Source organism: Porites lutea, chromosome 4 (genome assembly GCF_958299795.1).
Source record: "Porites lutea chromosome 4, jaPorLute2.1, whole genome shotgun sequence".
NCBI classification, from domain to species: Eukaryota; Metazoa; Cnidaria; class Anthozoa; order Scleractinia; family Poritidae; genus Porites; species Porites lutea.
The window spans coordinates 39,070,409-39,090,561 of record NC_133204.1 but is presented as its reverse complement, the minus strand read 5'-3'; the positions used below and the strand labels follow the sequence as shown (position 1 = coordinate 39,090,561).

General features: G+C 38.2%; 2 protein-coding genes across 2 annotated transcripts in view; both read left to right on the top strand.

The window, feature by feature from the left end:
• LOC140933545 (annexin A5-like) overlaps nucleotides 1-20,153 on the top strand; it is a 330,251-nt gene that overhangs the window by 281,197 nt on the left and 28,901 nt on the right. The gene's annotated exons all lie outside the window — the stretch shown is intronic.
• On the top strand, nucleotides 603-13,049 carry LOC140933536 (CCR4-NOT transcription complex subunit 6-like). Its single transcript, XM_073383126.1, has 6 exons — nucleotides 603-1,157; nucleotides 6,442-6,507; nucleotides 7,228-7,385; nucleotides 8,230-8,384; nucleotides 8,975-9,288; nucleotides 9,827-13,049. The coding sequence occupies exons 1-6, from the start codon at nucleotides 683-685 to the stop codon at nucleotides 10,324-10,326; spliced, it is 1,668 nt and encodes a 555-aa protein (XP_073239227.1). The 5' UTR covers nucleotides 603-682; the 3' UTR covers nucleotides 10,327-13,049.

Below are 20,153 nucleotides of genomic sequence, written 5' to 3'. Positions count from 1 at the left end.
ATAGACAGCGAAATTTTCTATTTGACACCATGAAAAAAGTTTGATTCAGTAATTTTCCCATACGATATGTTTAGGTATCGGATTTGCTTGAGAACAGAGATTTTTAGCAGTCTTATGGATTTGGATTTGGATTCTCCTGGACTCATTTTTTGTAAGCGATATACGAAATGAGAAACTAGCATTCAATTTCCTTGTTTTTAGCAGGAACGGACTCTTACAGTTCTCAGATTATGTAGCTGAGACATGTGATATGCTACTAATCTGGTTGCATTGATTCTCACTAGATGCCTGAAGTTAAAACGTAAGAGTAAAAGCTTAAACAATTAAAGTTATTAAAAATTGATTCTGGTGGTCCGTTTTCAACTCGCGGTCCTAGTAGTAAAATTTTAGAGGCAAAGTTTGTCGTTGACTAGTCACGAGTAAGAGCCTGTACTTTACTCAAGGCCATTGTATTTTACTGAAGTTCAAAGTTCGGTTCTTCTCCTTCCTCCGCCAGAGAAGAAAATGCTGTACATTGACTGTCCTGTGTTCATTTCGCAGTGCTAATGTATGATAATTATTCCAGAAACTACTGACGTCACCGGTCTATCCGAAGCCTTGTTCGAGGGTCTATCTGCGGCCATGTTGTACGCCATCTTTGTGGAGTATTATTTCAGGAAAAAAGTGTCATGATTCGTTCAAGATGCCAAAGGAAAAGCATGAAAATAATGACGTTCGAAGAAGTTATACTCTAATGAGCCCAGAGGATGTAGCTAATGGCAAGAAGTCAAAATGGACCGAACTGGAAATTACGGCTACGATCCGTAATTTGAGCCCGACACTTTGGCAGCTCGATTTTTTGACTGCGTTGTTTTTGAACGACAATAATCTAACGAAGATTCCCCCGGAGATCTCTAGGCTTGCTCAACTCAAGCATTTAGATTTATCATCGAACAAACTTAGAAGTTTGCCCAGTGAACTTGGAGATCTGGTCACATTACGTGAACTACTTCTTTGCAATAATAACCTGAGAATTTTACCGAACGAACTGGGAAAACTTTTCCAGTTACAAACCCTTGGATTGCAAGGAAATCCGTTACCACAGGATATATTAAGTATAAATGGGGAACAAAATGGAACAGCTAAGCTACTCTCCCTTATGCTGGACAATTTAACTGGTAAGTTTAACTTAACCGTGCACACGAAAATGAAAGTTTGTGGTGTCAGTTCTAATTTAACTCGTTGTGACAGTGAGCTCATGTTTTGCTTTCCTCTCGCTTATGTAGCCTTTCTGTTTTATTAGATAACTCTTGATTCATTCATATAACATGTTTTTAGCTTTCTTTTCATATAGCAAATGACGCTGAGCATCGTTTGCTTTGCGAGCGATGTTTTTCTTTGTGTTTTGCACGAGGTTCATTCGCATAATAAACTCCACATCATATTGGACAGTGTTCGTCTCATACAAGTCATAGTTCGATTTCTCGTTCCTTTTTTCCTTATTATTGTTTCTTCACGCAGTTTTTTAATAAGTAAGTGAATTGTGGCTTTCCTTTGGTATAATTTTGTCCGCATTTACCATCTTGATCGAGAGAACTCTGTGTATCCATCGACTAGTACAAGGGTTCTTTTCTTTTCTACTTCAACGAACAATAACCAGTGATCTATAACCGCCAAGTCGTATTCGAAAATCTCATCCAAACCGCATCGAATTACATTGTTTGAGTCGTTAAAATTAATACAGAACTGCCATTATGCAATCAATTATTTTTTTCCAATTCTATAATTTTATCTTTATACGTGATTTTGGCACTTTTAGTACATGTATAATAACTTCTTTCCCGGAAGTGGTTTGGGTGCTAATTTCCATGCTTTTCGTTTTCATCTATGTTTGCTCAACGCCATTATTTTCGTTTTAAGAAAGGTACTATTCGTTCACATTTTAAAATATGCCTCAGGAGCTTTATTATTGATGGAAGTAAATGAAGTTTATGGGCAAGACCACTTTAAAATTAGCCTGTTCCAGCCATTAAATTGCAAGTTAGCTGTTAACATCATCCTAATGATTTTGTGCATGTGCCGTGAGTGATAATTTCAAGCCTGTTGACAGCCGAAAGCACCTCTCTATAGTTCTGCAAATAATTTCAAGCAGTTATATTTTTAATTCAGTTCAGAATAAGCTTGGCTGAGGCAGAATATGACCTCAGTTAAAGTGATGTTGAAAACTATTAGAATACAACCACATGAACTAAAATAACTTTCATTAGCCACACTAATTACTTATTTGTTTAGATACTGGCAAACATGATTTCTGTAGACTTACATCTCTTAGTGTTATTCTCTAACTTAGCTGAATGATGTTGACTGAGGTTGAAAGACTACATGTACATTGTATTTCAAACTCACAAAACAACATTGCTCAACCAAATAAGTGCATAATTTTGTTGGTTCTTACTATGTTGAGCGATATTTAATCATGATGCTCTTATTAAACCCTTTTAATACTGCTATTCATTTCAGTAAATTTTTAGTTTAGTTTCAACACTTGGTTTTGTTTACATGTACCATCTACTTTGCAAAATTTAAGTCCCCGTTAGCTTTCTGCTTAATCCAGCTTTAAACTGTGACCCATATTTAAGAAGCTCGATATTGTTAACGAGCAAAGTCTGTGAACTATATCCAACCAATTTATTATATTTCTTTGTTTTGGAAGTCTGTCATTCTCTTTAAATTTTCTTGAGGTTTTAAACAGTAGCAAACTGTAGTGATTGTTTTATTTCAAAAATTGTTGTTTAAGGAAAGAGCAGATTAAACTTGGCATTGATAAACTGACCAATTGCCAGGTTTTTACAAGTAGCTTTGTTGGTTTCTTAAGCCATCAGCGTGTTCAACCAATATAACACATAAGACATAAATAACAAATTATTATACGGGTGTAATAATTATGTATACCACGTAGCCATGGTCTATGTTGTGGTTCAATTTTATCCTTGGTTTAATTTTTAATTTTCCTTTATTTTTGGGTATGTTAATGTATGATAATGAGTTTCTAACAAAGGAAAATAAAATTTAAACTAAGGACAAAATTGAACCAAAACAACTACAACGTCTTATTTGAAGACACAGGGTTGTCAAAATGCGCCGGCGACCGGCGCTATCGCCGGCTACTCTGAGGTTTTCGCCGGCTGTAAATTGCTGGAGAAAAGGGAAAAATAGAGGATTAAAAAAAAGTTGTAAAGTAGAAAATAGAATAGAAAAAGAAATTGTTTTCATCATGTCCTGAATGTTCTTTTTCATGATTTTGAAACGTGTTTTCTAATCTGCTCCCGATTACTTCTTTCTGTAGCCGTAATATGATACCACGAAGCGAATAAAAATAGCGTTGATGCATGCGATGGGTTTGTTTACATAGTCTTTAAAGTAATCCTTCGTTGACAATGAAGAATAAAAGACACGCGAAAGCTTTCGAGTGGTTTTCGCACTCATCTGGTACGAGTTTGCGTTTGAAATCGAATCAAATGTAATACGATGTATTAAATTGGCTGACAAACATGGCGCATTCGAAAACGTTGGTTAATTTGTCAGACGTGTAGAACATCATTTTCTTTTCTTTCATGGATTGATGCCAATAAAAGAGTCGTGCATGATACATGTGCAGAAATAAAATTTGTTGTGATGTATCTTCCAAGGAAAGTTGTCTGAAACTTCATTCTTATACAGAAAATCGCCCGTAAGAAAAGTATTTCTAATTCTACATCAAAGTTGCGCACTTGCCGATAACGCAATGCAGCCAAAGGCAACAAATAAAAATTCCCGCTCTTGGTATCCTATTACACTTGCTCAATCCACATGTGGTCTTGGGAAACTTGTATATTCGGAGTTTGTATGAGAAAATGGCTAAACGACAGTCCTCTCTGGTCAACCTTTTTAGCAAAAGAGCAAGAAGTGAAGGTGAGTTTGTTGACCAACAGTAAGTTTTTTCTTCCCGGTGATTTTCGTCTGTTTTTTCTTTGCTTTGCGTGACGGCGGCATTGCTGACGGTAATTTTGTCACTCTTAATCTGTTTCATTAAAAAAATCTGAGAAATAGTAAACATTATTATTGTAAACAAACAAATATGGACCTAACATGTACTAGGATATGGCATCTAAGAGAATAATGAAATGGGGAATAAAAAAAAAATTGATGATGTTCATTCAAAATACTCAGGATTGTTAGCATTGCTCTCGGGAGAGCCAATTTCAGCTAGCGCGAAAACCTCAAATCCGTTTTGCTTCCGGGGGCTTCGCCCCCTGGACCCCAAACGGGGCGCTGCCCCTGTACCCCGCTGGGGGCCTAGGCGGCCCCCAGACCCCTCGCCTCCTGGGTGGCCTCCGGCCCCCAGTGCCGCCTACTCACTTTCGTTCTCCGGCTACTTCAAATCATTTCGACAAACCTGTGTATATTATGTATATAGCTATATCATTTTCATTTTTCATGTGCACGCAACAATCCCCAAAGGTAATATGGGATATGATCAATACACTGTTCCTGACACTGTAGCTGTCAAATCTGCTTTGGTTGCTTTCCTTTAGCACTGGTAAACATACATCAATGGCCTCTCGTGCCATTCTTTCAATTTTCTTTGAAGAAAACAGTGAACTCAAAACCACCCACAATACCGTACCTTTCAGGATTGTCATGTGCACTTTTCCCAACAACCATTTTCAAAATGGCTGTATACCTTTAGCAACTATTGGATTCACCTTTTACATGATCAGATGCAGATCGAGGAGAGTGTTATTGGCCAAGATGGATAACACTCTTCAGGTTCTGCATAATTCTTCAGATTATACAAAAGCCAAATCCAATATTTGTTTGGATCATCCTGTGTTTCTGGGAAACTGCCCACCTACCCCTCCCCCAAGCCAACATTATTCTTTTAAACATGCTTACCTTGATCGATGTTAAGTTCCTGTCTTCATTTGTCTGTTCATCGGAAAATTCAGGATATAAAAGGATGTTTATTATAGCAGTTATTCATCGAATAGCAGTTGTTATTCACTGAGTTGTATTTTTCTATTCTTGCCATGTTTTTAGGTAAAAGTTTGGTTATTTCTTCTTTCCAAAAACTGTGAAATTTTCTGCCACTTTCTCTAGCTCTACCAAAACAACTGTGCCAATGCAACCTTGTCACTAGTTTGCCATCTGTTTTATTGGTGATATCCTGCACTATTGTATTATATCACAAAGTTCTTCCAAATTTGGTGAACAGAGTGGTTTAGTAATGACGAGATGCTTCTATCAATCTAATAAGCACCTGACAATGCCACAATTTACTGATTTATGATGATAAGAGACATATGCTAAGTATTGAATAGTGTGCTTAGGTTTCCTGTAAACACCTAATCTGGATCTACTGTTAATTTATACCCATCATCAGTAGATGGGTGTGTGGAGGTTGCCTGGACAAACTGAGTGTGCCATAAGTGAGTGTGGAAGGTAACCTTGAGAACCCTTTGTGGCAACTACAGTACTAAGCACTGTCAAACTGAGAACGTCAGGGTGGTGTTTTGTAGATACTTATCAAGACATGTCCTGAGGGTGGGAGGTACGGTGGCCGGGTCACACATGCAAATTAAAAATGTTGCTGCAAACTAAAAATTTTACCTGCAAATTAAAAATAGTACATGCAAATTAAAAATTGTACATGCAAACTAAAAATATTACAAATATGAAACATGAATGAGCCGACTGTTGTAAGGCCAGGTTGCACGGCTCGGACCAGGTTGTCATCACTCATACTTGCAGCACAATTTTAAGTTTGCATGTACTATATTTAATTTGCAGGTAATATTTTTAGTTTGCATGTACAATTGTTAATTTGCAGGTAAAATTTTTAATGTGCAGCAACATTTTTAATTTGCATGTGTGACCCTTCTGGGCAACCGTAGGGAGAGCTGGGAATGAAATGGCTTAAATGACCTTGTGTGAAAAGCAATGTGAATGAAATGAATTGACCTCCATGAGAGTGCTGTTTAATTACTGAAGCCCTGCAAGTGCTCTAAGACTGCCCTGCATAATTTATGATTAGAGACAGAGACTGAGTGCCTGCATTGTCTTGTGTTTACATGTACCTGGCCTTAATTACATGTTGCCACATACATGTGTATAGAAATAAATCTGTCGTTAAAACGAATTGTGTTGTTATCCTCTTATCCATTGAGAAATGGATGGTTAATCGTTGGAAAGATGGTCCTCTTGATGCAGGTATACGTGTCTGTAAGTAAGGAACCAGGGGCCATTTGGGGCTGCTATTGCACAGCCCTGTCTTCAATCCCCTTAGTGATGGAAAATGTATGGCCAAAATTTTTCTGTATGAAAAATAATGGTTAAAAATTGATGTGAGTTAGTTACAGTCACCACATTTACTTGTACGTATTTTGGGTTTCTTAAAATGCTGTTTTTTTTGTCCTATTTCAGTGTGTCCTCGACCACCAGAAAGGCAGTGGATATCATTACAACCAGACAGAACGAGAAATCCATCATGTAAGTGTCATAAACATCAAATTAATGTATTCTTCATTTGTGTTGAAATTTGTCTCTGTAACATTTTATGACAGGACTAAGCTCGATAAAACTTTAACACACCACACTACAAGTATAAGTTTCTATAGGACCCCTCTACTAAAACTCAGCTTCTTCACAAATAAAATGAAATAATGCATGTACCGGTATTTAACAGTGCATGAATTTGGGCTATACATATAGTTGCTAAAAGTATCTATTTTCAGGTTGTTAACAATAGTAGTTTTATTCCAAAAGTTGTGTAATTAAACAAGACAAGCTCTTGACAAGTTACTTTATAATAAAAAAATTATATCCTCTTGGTTAAAACTATGTATAGATGTAGTAACTACATACTATATTTTCCTATGACTTGTATAATTCTACCTATCACAACAAGAAAATCATCTTCACTTACAGTGTGTACATGTTTACGCAGTTCATAAGTTTCAGGTCACTGATCATCAGCCTTCACTAAAACCGCATATTATTTTTATTGGCGTATACATTTACAAGTTTCAAACAAAAAAATCCTTTATGAACCCCTTGATGAAAGATCACATATACATGCAGATATATAAGAATCTTCTGTCAAAATTCAGTAGTTTGGCAAAGTCTTATTGATTAATTCCAGACATTATTTGGTGGCATCCATTGTGACAAATTAACAAAAATTAATGTTTTTTGTGTCTTTTTATTTAGTGACATTCAGTGTGATGTGCTATAATGTACTCTGTGACAAGTATTGTACGCGCCAAATCTATGGCTACTGCCCATCATGGGCGCTTAATTGGGAATACAGAAAAACAGCAATCTTAAAGGAAATTCTGCATTATGGGGCTGATATTCTAAGCTTACAGGTATTGTTTATTGTTTAATTATTGCTATAAAATGTATCTGTGCAGGAGTTTCAAAAACTTTTGAAGTAGATGTCAGAGTTTACCAATATAAGGGGCTGTATGAGGCAGTTCTTATAACCACTCCACAAAAAGCTGATACAAAGAAGTGAAGCTTTTATGTCTTAGCAGGGCTGAAAATAATGGATGGCAGGTGGCTGGTCATGATGACTGATAAGCTCGGACAACCCCCCATTCTGGCCAGTGTAATAATTAAAACAATAAGTTTTTTGCTTAAGTAATATCAAACTATGCTAGCAACAGATCTTTTTTTTTTATTGAATTTTAGTCCCTTTGCATTTAGTTTGGCTGGACGTAAGATCAGCATTTGAATCAATTCAGCCAGTCCAAATAATTTAGTTCCACCTCGTCTGAATTGAGCCTAACTCAGAGAACATTTTATGAACTGCCTTTACCTATAGCATGTCTTGAGCTTTGTGTTAATTTGATGACCAGATAGAAATATTGGTCCCATCCCCAGATAAAAGACAAGGTTATCAGCCAGTACAGGGTATATGTTGTGGATAAAATTTGGTCTCATGTTAAAGCTGATTTTCCTTTGTCTCCTATACGATACAATACAATTATTTGTTTAACTATGTTATCATCTAAGAGCACAAGTGCTCGTTCAAAATACAAACATAGGAAATAAAGGAAAGCTGAATCAAACAAGTTTTACTACTGGTTTAGTAGGGGAACAGATTTTAGCTGCCACTGTCATCATGTTAATTATCACTTTAGTTGACTCTTAAAGGCATTTTGTTTGTTGTCACTTACGATTACACTGTGGTGTTGTTCTTAATTTCAGGAAATTGAGACTGAACAGTTTTTCAACTTCTTTCTTCCTGAGTTGCAACAGCATGGCTATGATGGAATTTTTAGTCCAAAGTCTAGGGCCAGAACCATGACAGAAGAAGATAGGAAATATGTGGATGGTTGTGCGATTTTTTATAGAACGTCTAAGTAAGTGGCTATTTCTATTTATTTGTAGCTATTTCTTAGGGTTAATGTATTGTTGTAAGTTAAAACAGATTTTTCTCTTTAACTCGTTTTAGTATTATTATTCAGTGGAGATTGTCACTGAGTTTAAAAAACTTGTATAACAAAATTGTTTTTTTAGATCTTGGTCCTTGTCAATTTTTTATTTTCTGAATCAAGGTGTATCTGTTATGGTTAAATTTTATCCATGGTTCAACTTTTTATTTCCTTTTGAATCAAATTTATTATCACATACATATATTACTGTCTGGGGGTCGTTCCTATACATATAGTGGCCAGGGGATGCCCTCTAACCTCATCCCTTGGTGACGGTGAAGGCTAATCTTGGGCCAGTTCTTTTATCACTTTCGCCCCTTTGTGCATGCTATCAGCAGTGCATCCCTTGAATTTGCAGGGACAAATTTTGTCTGTTTTTACTGTGGCTTTGCATTGTACATGTGTATCAGTATATACTGTTTGTCTTGGATCATTGCTCTTTTAAGTGAGTCTTGACAGATTATACATGAATTGCCAATTAATTCATTGACATTGCATGTGCTTGCTTGTCCCTTTAGGTTCAGCTTTGTCAAAGAATACCTTATTGAATTCAATCAACTGGCTATGGCAAATGCCTCGGGGGCAGACGACATGCTCAATAGAGTCATGACAAAAGATAACATTGGTATCGCAGCCCTACTGGAACTCAAAGAGGGGTACTCTAATTACGGCAGTCATATAAACATGCCACGGCAGCAAGTGTTAGTTTCTAATGTGCACATTCATTGGGATCCTGAGTTTAAAGATGTGAAGTTGATTCAAACAGTGATGCTTATGCATGAGCTGATGAACATCATGCAGGACATAAATCCTGGATTCATGGTTCAGGGAGGTAAGATGGAGGATTACTCAGTTTTAAGAAATTTCTGCACTTTGATTGGCTTAGAGCAGTGGTATTTCAGCTTAATTTGAAATACCTACATGTGAAAATTACAAACCTTTGGTGTGTAGTAGTATAAACAAATAATAGCAAGATTTGTACGTTATATTTGGCGTAAATACCACTCGTGACGTTTCAAAATTGTCTGAAATTTCACTCGCCTAACGGCTCGTGAAATTACGTATAACAATTTGGAAATATCACTCGTGGTTTTTATGCCAAATATCACTACAAATCATGCTATTACCTATACATATACGGTAAAACCCGCAACTAAGAACCTGGATTTTAAGAACCAGTTAGGCTACAATTTGCCCGTTAGGCAACCATTTTCATAATTTCATTTTCATAGGGGAACTAACAGCCCCCTTTTGATACAGTCGGTTACTCTATTCAAACCCGCTGGATACTTTCTATTGAAACCCCTGTTATAGGGAATATTGTTCTGTAAACAAAACCAAACAAGCTGTATTTTAATTTTCAAATTAAGGTAAAAATGGCACGGCACCAAGCAAGTCCATTCCGTTGGTGTTTTGTGGCGATCTCAATTCACTACCGAACTCAGGAGCAGTAGAATTCCTGGACAATGGTAGAGTAAGAAGTGATCATGGTGACTTCCTTGACATGAAGTACGAAGGATTTCTCTCCCGCCTTAGCAACGGTAAAAACGGCGAGAAGAGCGGTGACCTGACGCATTGCTTCAAACTCCAAAGAGCGTATTCCGAGGAGCAGATGAAGTATAGCAACCTCACATATTCATTCACAGGAGTCATAGATTATATTTATTTCACCTCCGATCTTCTGGTTCCCGTCGGAGTACTGGGCTCAGTGAGTCAGCAGTACGTCAAAGACAACAAGATCATTGGCTGGCCACACCCTCACTTTCCATCCGATCACCAGTCACTACTTGTAGAATTTGAAGCGCTCAGTTTCAGCAATGGAGTACCCATCTATGGTTATCTGCCAAATTCTCACCACCACCCAAGGTAGTGTGTATGGTATTAGGTCGTTTCGCCCGAAATCAGTTCACCTAAACTTGAGTCGATTCGCCCGACGTGTTTTTGTTGTCCTTTGGCCTAAAAAGGGATAAGCATGAAAAGAGAAAGATTGTACGTGTGGAATGCAAGCTTAACTTAAGTATCTCTCTAAAAGGCATATTTATGGTAATGTGGAGTGTTGTATGTTATTGAGCGAGTCGACGTAAGTCTGGGCGAAACACTACCGGGCGAAACGACCGCCATTCGTGTGTATAACAGCCAGTTTATCAATATTATATTATTGTATATTTGTAGCTAAGATGTAAAAAGGCTGACTTGATGCAAGGCATTTTTAAGATTCCATCTAGTCACAAAACGTGTTTTGTATTCAGTATCATAAACCAGTCAGGTCATTGCCGGGAGACTTTTGTTCTCTTTCAGTTTTATAAACTCGTTTCGAAAGCAAGCTACGTAGATGTTTTGACTATCGGTTCTTCAGAAGGAAGCGATTTTTATCGTGTGTCATATTATGTTTGTATTATTAATTTTTTAAATTTACAGTGTACGTGTTATTAAGTGGTTTTGCCAAAAACCAAACCCAACGTAATTTCATCTGGCCAGAGACTTTCAAAAAGTGTGACAATCGCATACAGTTGTACATTTTAAGACGTCAAAAATTCAGTAGTGCAAAGCCCTCGTGAAGTAGCAAAGTCAGTAATGGTCGTCTAATTTCTTTTAATTTCTGGTATCCACGGCCACAAAACTGTACTGCTTTGACTGGTATTTTAACTATAGTGTTTTGTAAAAAAAGTTAGGGGAAATATGAGTTTAGCGGTCTTATAAAAAATAGGAACGCTGCTTAGTGACTGTTTTTTCATAATTGATATAACGTGGTTGCGATAACCAGTTTAACCTCTTTGCACAACTGTTTTTTTATCGTCATATTGACTGTAGATTTTATTATTCCACATACCCCGTAGTTAGTGTGTTGTTAAAGTTGCAGTGTCTATTTATGTCAGTCTTGTTCCCAGGTTCCCTCTTGTTGCCAGGCATGGTAGAAGAGAGAGCCCGGGAACGAGGTTATATGTTAACTAGTGTTCAGTAATTCATATAAATAATCCGCCTGCGTTGCTGTTGGGATCAGAGTGGGTTAGTGCATTTTGGTGGCCGAGCCGCCCCCGGGGGATTTTCGCGTGCGGCGTTGACTCGTCCACATTCCTCTCGCGGCTTTACAGGCTAAACAAAACTACAGAAGCATGCTTGAAATAAATCAGTCGCGCTACACTAATCTCGTCATTGACGTGGGCTGATTAATAATAGCAAGCGTAGGCAAAGACGTTTTAGAGCGATACACATCAACCGGAAGTGGACCTCTTGCATTCTTGGGCAATGTTTATGTCCAAATTTTCTGGCAGATCTTCCCTATGAGAATAAAGACACTTTTTGGCAACAAAAATTTTGTAACATTTAGGCATGTTAATGGGGAAAATACCTCATTTCCGGTTGACGTTCATGACTCAAAACTCTTTTGCTAAAGCTACCGAATAATTCAGTGTAGATATGTAAGTGTACTGTACAATACTTACCGTATATTTGAGATCTTAAACAACTGGACTTTTGGCCTAGCAAAAATACAGTGGAACCTCTTCACCCTGAAATGACCTGCGATCATTTGACAATAGATCATTTTTTTTCGACGGTAGTGGGAAGCAAACAAGAGTACAGGAGTGGTTAACGCACCGCAAGCTTTAAAGTGGCAGGCATTAACTGGTCACCTCTATTTTGGAGAATTTTTATCTTTTAGTGTGAAAAGTCGGGGCGGGTTCTCTCAAGTTTGTCCGAAAGCAATCTGTTGAAATCTTCTCGAGTTCTGCTCGGATAAATTTGTGTTCGCTCGCAGTTTTAATTGTTGAGTGCGAGGTTCCACTGTATCTTCCCTTCCATAACAGACCGTATCTTCGTGACACCTACCTCTATTATATACTTGAGCATGAAAATTCTACTTGCATACAATTCAAGTTTTTGGTACTATCCCAGTAGCAAATATATACGCTTGTACAGTGCTTTGTTTACTGCAAGACAAAAATTCTTTCTATGTACATGTGCTTTCGAATCACTTCTTCAACAGCAACAAAATGATACACGCTGTATCCTTTCACTCTTTAATATGGTCAAAGTGAAAATTCGCGAAAATTTTGTAAAATATGGTAAAGCAAATAACTCTTGTGTAAAAGAACCGCCCGTAGAGGTCTCGTTTGAATGGTAACAGCGTAGATTTTGCACCAAGACTCCTGGTTAGAATGAAAATATTGAGAGCTATTTGAGGATGCTCTTGTCGAAGACTGAGTCGGTGTTTTGGACCCGGTTTCCCATAAAACTTTGTGATAGTCATTCAAAGAATCACTGGCGAGCCCAAGAAACTCCCATAGTGCAGTTCGACAAAACACCGACCCAGGGTCTCGCGTAACTCAACTCTCCTCGCCGTAACACAATCTAGGAATTACTACGTTTTTATGCAGTAACAGTGTAGGTGTGCGTGTACAGGACCGTTTAAAAATGCATTTTATGTCAAATAAGGCGGATTCTGACCTTTCTCTAATCACACCATCACTGGTGACAAGAATATTGAGCAATTGATGCCTTGTTATATCCACTAACTTTACCGAATTGTTGTCAGTTTTGAACACATCTTCAAGTTTGTCTGAAATAAAAGTACCGTGTGCGTGTGGGGTCGTATATCGTGGCGGCTTTGTGGCTAACGTGCAAAAAAGCTTTTTAAGTGTTTTTTTTTTCACTTTGTCGTCAAATAAAAATGGCAAGGAAAAGTCAGTAATTTGCTGTGGCATTTATAGTTTAAAGATTTACAGTGTCCATTTCATTAGCCGCTCGTATTAAGCACTAGATCTAGAATTTTTGTGGTGCAAGTGTAGAATGAAAAGGCACCTAGCAATTTGCTTCGACACTGCATAGTTTATTAGAGGGTTTTGTTTTTGTAGCCGTATGCCGTTTGTTTACCGTTTTCTGCTATTAACCCTTTTAACACTAAGATCAAAATTTGAATTCTCATTTGTTGCCCCTATTCATTTCCTGCAGAAGTAGTGGGGAGAAGTTGATATAATATCAAGCAAATTCATCTTGTGTGATCATGTCCGTAATTCCATGACCAAAGTTTTGACATTACAAGGAGAAATTTGATGCTGATCAATCTTAGGGTTTAAAGGGTTAAGCCTCCTCTATTGCCTCAATCATTCTCCCTTGAGATCGTGCTTTATACTTTGAATGGGAGCTTAAGCAACGACGACAGCGACGTCAACGAGAACGGCAAAAAACCAATCGGTTAAGATTGGCAAAACAACATTTTTTTACCGGCGTTGCACGACTACGACGTGAAACTGTCTAATTTCACGTTTTGTGGAGGTCGTGAACGCAAGACAACGACCCTTTCTTTTCCTGAACTTTGATTTGCAGTCCTTTACAATTCAACTCCAGAAAAATTCGCCAACATTTGACGAATTGTACGAGAAGGAATAAGCGCGATAAAGTTTAAAGCAGCGCGAACACGCTTTTTAACTGACGTGTTTGTAGGCGTGGCCGTCGTTGTTGCTTAAGCTCGATAATCATTCACAAGCCTCAGATGTTTCGTCCTCTGATTAAGTAAAATACATGTAATGAATGGGCGGGGCTTTTCAAGGTTTTGCTACGTATCACTTGGGGGTGTGTGTGGGGGGGGGGGGGGGGCGGGGGCGGTATTACAAGCTGGGTTTAAACAGAGGAAATAACTGTCATTGTAAAACTAACAATGAACTTCCGGGAGTGTGGAAATCCTGTAAGATATTAACCTGTCTTTTTTCGTGACACTTTTTGCTCTTTACAGTTTACCATATTGCGCTTGTTTCACAAATAGTTCTCCAAGTATGCTCAGAGCTTTCTTTTTCTTAACGGATTGTTTCAAGTCTTCATACCTCTTGCAGAATGAGTAGTTTTAGTTAAAAAATGGCTGTAAGGTGATTTAGTGTGTTAACATTGTTTTACCAAGAGCTGAGACTGAGATAAGCGCCCCACATGTATTGTAACACGTAGATATAAACTAATCTTTTGTTTCGTTTAGGAAAAGTGTAGTATTTAATTTATTATGGTAGTTTTTAAAAGAAATGTTACTTTTTATTGATTCTTCATTTGCAACAGCCTCGAAAGAAAAGAAACTTTTACAGTAAGGACAACAGAAATAAAGGATGTGTTCTGTTGACCTCATCTCGGAATCAAGTGTTGTGGAATCAATAGCAATTTTGTTTGTGCTTGGTGGCCCATTCAGCAACTAGAATCCTGCTCGAAACGTTTGGGACACTTCTATCACTTTTTCTTTCTTTTCTTTTCTTTTAATTACTAAATTGACGCATTCATATCTCTGGTCTCATTTGGGGTTTATTTAGTGACAATCGAATCATAACCAACGACTCCGAAAGGTCAGTTCATGTTAAGAGCTTGTTTTCTACCCCGAATGAGGGGTACTTTCTTTATCCGCCAGCTGGAGGACATGCAAGTAGCCGTGATTAGAGCTGGTCTACCCGAACAAGACAAACGAAGACGCGAGGATATTCATAATTTTGGCACCCTCACGCCGGGTGGACTTAATCAAGATTTCTATCTCATGTGACTTGCGCGCGTGCAAGCTCGCCTGTTTTTACGCGCGCATTTTCAGATTTTCAAATTTTCTGCTGTAACGAACTCACATATTTTCCCTCATGAAGGCAGCATTGGCGAAACGTCGGAGTTTTATTTGCAATTCAGTATCAGCGTTTAACTTACCACCTTCCCACTTTTAACAAATAAAAAAAGCTACGCAGGAACCCCCTTTGTTTGTATCTAATTTTTAGTACTTTCCTTATCCCCGTGCCTCTTAGCACTTCTCCTCCCCAACCCCAACCCCCTCTCTCGATAGTGTGCGATTGGTTTTGTGTTTATGGTGCCATACAGTTTAGGGCGCGTTCGATTGATCCTATTCCGAATTTATTATAGATGGAATAAACCCTAGAAATCAATTATTTTGGCGTTCATTTCATTGCAATATTTAGAAATCTGCGTGAAATAAAATATTCCGCTGCATGCAGCTTCTAAGTGGTCCAAAAATTACGGCACAAGAAATTTGCTAAAAACGTTTGTGTATTCTTATTCCCGGGAGGGGTACTTCGAATTTTAAGTGATGGGCATGATCGAAGGATTTTTTTGGGTCTTGACTTTTGATCATCCCCGTCACATGAAATGGGTTCTATTCCAACAATAAAAACGACGACAACAACAAATTTATTTGTACTCCACATTGATTTACATTCTATAAAAATACTGTTAAATATAGGGAGAGTACAGGCTGCCCATAATAACCATTGAGGGCTAGAAAGATAGGGCAGCCTAACTTAGGTTATTAATAAATGATTTTATTAAGGGTGAGGTACACACACGACACACGGAAGGCACCCTTAGTGTTACCACTGACATCTCTGTCAGGGCTTTGCAGAGAGGTTGTAGATTTGCAAAGAGATTTCCAGGTTAAAAGTTTGTAAATGAACTCCTATAAATGGAAACTGACGCGGTCAGTTTGTCAGAAAAACTGAACCAAAACAACAAAACGAAGTTTCTGAGGTAAACTTTGTAAACAGATTCAAGGAACGGGCTACTTCACACTTTTCACTTAATTTATGCACCAGTACTTTGCTCACAATTCTCTTAACAACCTCAAGAAGTATCTGCTACTCCGAATATTTGTGAAAGAACAGAGAAGGGCTACAAGGCAAATGAGAAATTGTACCGGCGGGGTGAAGAAGGCTCCATTTTTTAAGGAAGAAGCTCTGGGAACGAGGTTGCGAGAAAGGGCGGATCATTATACATTTCTGGGAAACTGCCCACCTACCCCTCTCCTAAGCCAACATTAACACTTCTCACTTAGGGCAAAATGTTGGCTTAGGGGAGGGGTAGGTGGGCAGTTTTCCAGAAACGTTTAATGATCCGAAAGGGCAAAGTGCAGCCAAGTCGGTTGACAAGACTAAAAAGATGACAAAGATAAAAAAGAGGAATGGTAACTGGTATCTTGTGCTTGGTTAACCTTTGAAGGTTAACCTATTCGCCATTTTAAAAACGAGAAAGAAACTGGGCCGAGTTAACTTTCGCGAAGGCTCCTGGGACTGTTACTAGGGACAGACGAAAAAAATGGTAGCTAGAGGCTACGTTAAAGGCTGCGGGTTGTGCGGGCGCCAGTACGAGTAAAGAGATCTTACTTGTGCCCGTACAATTCACGGCTCGCGGCTTCACTGCTTGCTGTGCGGTAGCTGTGCGGTACCAAGCCACAGAGTTTACAGAGAGACTGCTCGATGAATGAACCGCGCAAAATATAATAATACAAATATAATCTACGTACTGACATACATGCCTTTATTGTTGTTCGTTTACTGGATTGAAGGGCGAGTTCCTGAAAAATATTTGGCAGTAAGGGTCAGTTACACTGTCCGCACGCGCCAGAGTGCGCCCAGCAACATGAGACGGTTATTTCTGGCTGAACTTGAGAAATAACGCATTTGAATAGAAGAAGCGTTAAATGGACTCTATATCTCGGGAAGCGTGTTTTGGTTATCTGTGCGGTAGCCAAATAGAATTGTTCTCAAAGGCCGCAAAAGTCTCTGTTTATTAAGTTTGTGAACACCGTTATTTCAAAAGTATGAGCCTCACGGCTCTACATGGCCACACGAGTGCTATGTCTGTTCATCTACGAATTTCTGCCAGTATCCAACCAGGCAAGCATGGAACCTCTGTTGTATGAGGATCGTTTTCATTAAGCTAGTCGTTCTCTCATGCACAGAAATGTACAGTAAGCACGGGATCAGTTTGTGTGTGAACACCTTGCTGCTTTATCTGTCTTTAGACTTTTATGTAAATCGATTCGGTCATTGCCTATTTCCTTCATTGAAATCAACTTCACTGTTACGTTATATCCGTCGCCCTATAAGTTAAAAGTAAACTGGGTATTTTAAAGTTTTCAGAGACGTTCTTCAGTTGAGGAGAATCAGCACCATCGGATCCATACAATAAGTAACCAGACCCAGACTTTTTAGCGGATTTGTTTGGGTATTAAAAAATTTGTTCAGTCATCCGTTTTGCTTAGAAACGTTCTTAAAGTTATAGTTCGAAAAGCACGAAAACGGATACTAAACAGGCTCTGTGAGCATGTCTAAAATCTAAGGTACCGCACTCAGTGAAGGCGGGTTGGTCCCTCTAACCGTAAACGTGTTTGTCAACTTTGATTCTTCCCTGTTTTAGTAAATTTGTGATAAACTGGATACTTCTGCTTTGATATGAAAATAGATTTGGCGCTTAAATGAATTTTTCGCCGTATACCTCCCGCGCGCAATTTCACTGATAAGATTAATTCGGACAAGTGGCCAATGAGGCATAGAGAGCTTATTTATTAGTGTTAAGGTTGTTGACTTATCTGACAAACTTTTGACGTTTGGTGTATAAAAAGCTATTTTATTAGTAACTACGTTTTTCGCTTATATTAGAAAATTTCATTGGTATTCGTTCTGGTTGTTCTCTCCGTGTAAATGGCCCTTTAAAAAGGATCTTTCCGACTGACCTCTTAACATAGCCTGCATTTTGAGGTTATTAACTACCGCTATACAAGGCACAGGTCAGCCAGGGTCAATATTTGTGGAAGGATCAAAGATGAGAAGGGTATAGTCCCTCGTCGGCCGTACTTCCCTTAGCTTGTTGCCCTGTGCTGTTCGAGCAGTTTGCTGACTCATGTTTCAGTATAGACGCGGGAAAATTGAATATTGAATCATGTTAATTGTAACTGATATTTGATGCCCGGAATTTGAAATTCGTGATTTACTCTAATGAACTGTTCCGGCTAACTGCATGAACTACTTTCACTTGTCTATGACCGCCCGCCCTTTTTATTTGCATCGGCAATGTGATAATTAGTGACCGTGTGATTAATCACGAAATCCGCGCTGGAATAAAGTGACAGCTCTCATAAAAAGTATTTAATAAGTTTTTTAAAGAATAGTTGAAGTGTATTTCTTTTATTTGACGGAGACAGAGCAGAACGAGCTGCTTATATAAACATACTTGTTCTACTTTATAAGATTTGCTCGTTTGCTACCGGTATACACATCTCTCGCTCACTGAAGTCAAGGTAAGTCGCGCGGTTTCAAGTGCTCATTTTTTTTTTAACTCAAGATCACTTGTAACTAATTAATTTCGGTCTCTTGTTAACTAATAGTCATTTATCTGTATGGTGCTTTCTCTATGTTTTGCTGTTTTAAAGTTACTTTTTTAAGTCTTGACACTTTCGCGCCAAGAATAGCTTATTATTTTGCGACTGATTTTTCCTCGCAAGGAAAAAAATAATGTCCAAAGGTTTAAGATTATTTCGTTTAAAAAAATCGATAAAAAGAATTGATCCTTAAAAAAAGCGGTCTTAAACATCAAAGTTTTGACTTGCCCTGAATGGTTTAAAAACAGATAAGGTGAGGTATGGGTATGTTTGCCGAAGTGAAATTCGGCCCTTTTGATATATTCTTTCCACTTAGAACTCAACAACTACTCTTGTCCCTTCTAGGACCAGGAAAGAAATACTGATAGTCAAAGATACCGGCAAAACCTTAGCCGGAAATGACCTGGAACTTTTAGTTTGTGCGGATTGCTGTAGCATAGAACGCGCCCAGATAAGAAATACTGCAATGCTATAGTCCAAAATACCGGTAAAACCTTATATAGAAATGGCCCGGAAATGTTTAGTTTGCTGCTGGAGTCTAGAGCGCACCCATATTGGAAGCCGGCGCGTCAGGTTGTGCTCCCGACAGCGCGGCATTTTGAACGTAACCTAAAATAATAAAAAAAAGCATATACACATTTCGTCGTACGAGAGAAAAAGTACGTCGTGATCAGAATATTTGGGTCTTTTGGGAATATAAAAACCTCGAATCAAAATGATCGGTCCCTATCAGTCACATAGTATTTAAAGTTTGCGTGAGAAATGCCAAAATTCATATTCAATCAGGACTCAACCATTATGCCCTGGCTGGAGAAGAAAATTGCTCATTTTCTCAAAAAAAAAAAAAAAAAAAAATTAGAGTCTATTTGATCACTGTATTGCTACGACACTTTCCTAAATAACATTTAGTTGAAGGGTGGGACATAAAGAAAAACAATGACATTTGAAAATCGGCTGAGCGATTGAAAACTGGGAAAGATGCTTGACTGAAATAATTTTAATAATTTAGAACACATCGTTTTGGCGCGATAGTATGTCGTGCCTAGGTACACTAACCAATACAGGAGCATAATAGAATCCATTGTCAACAATTACCTAGCCCCCCAAGTTGTATTTAAACTATCTCAAAGCCGTTTCCTCGCCTGCCTTTGACTTTTCAGTGGACACGTCCGCCGAAAAGGACACTTAAGTATTTACACAGACGTTTTTTTTTTCTTTCTGTTTATTCTTTATACGTTTTAGAAAATAACTGTAACAACAACAACAAAAAAACTCTCTTAAGGGTCAATCCAATAGCAGCATACGCGTAACTGTCGCATTTGAGCGATGGAATAAGGGAAGAGAGGGCTTGTCTCTTGGTACATTATAAAGCAATTTGTTTTCCCCGTGTAATTTTTCATAAGTTGTGTTTTTCATTTCTCAAGGGAAGATTATTAGGCCCAAGAGAAATTCTCATGCAAAATATTTTTGGGAAATCAAATTTCATTATGGGAAAAGTGAAAGTCGTAGTTGGGCAATTTGATAGAGAAATGGCAAAATTAACGACTCGATACGTGCAAAACCATTCCTAATCG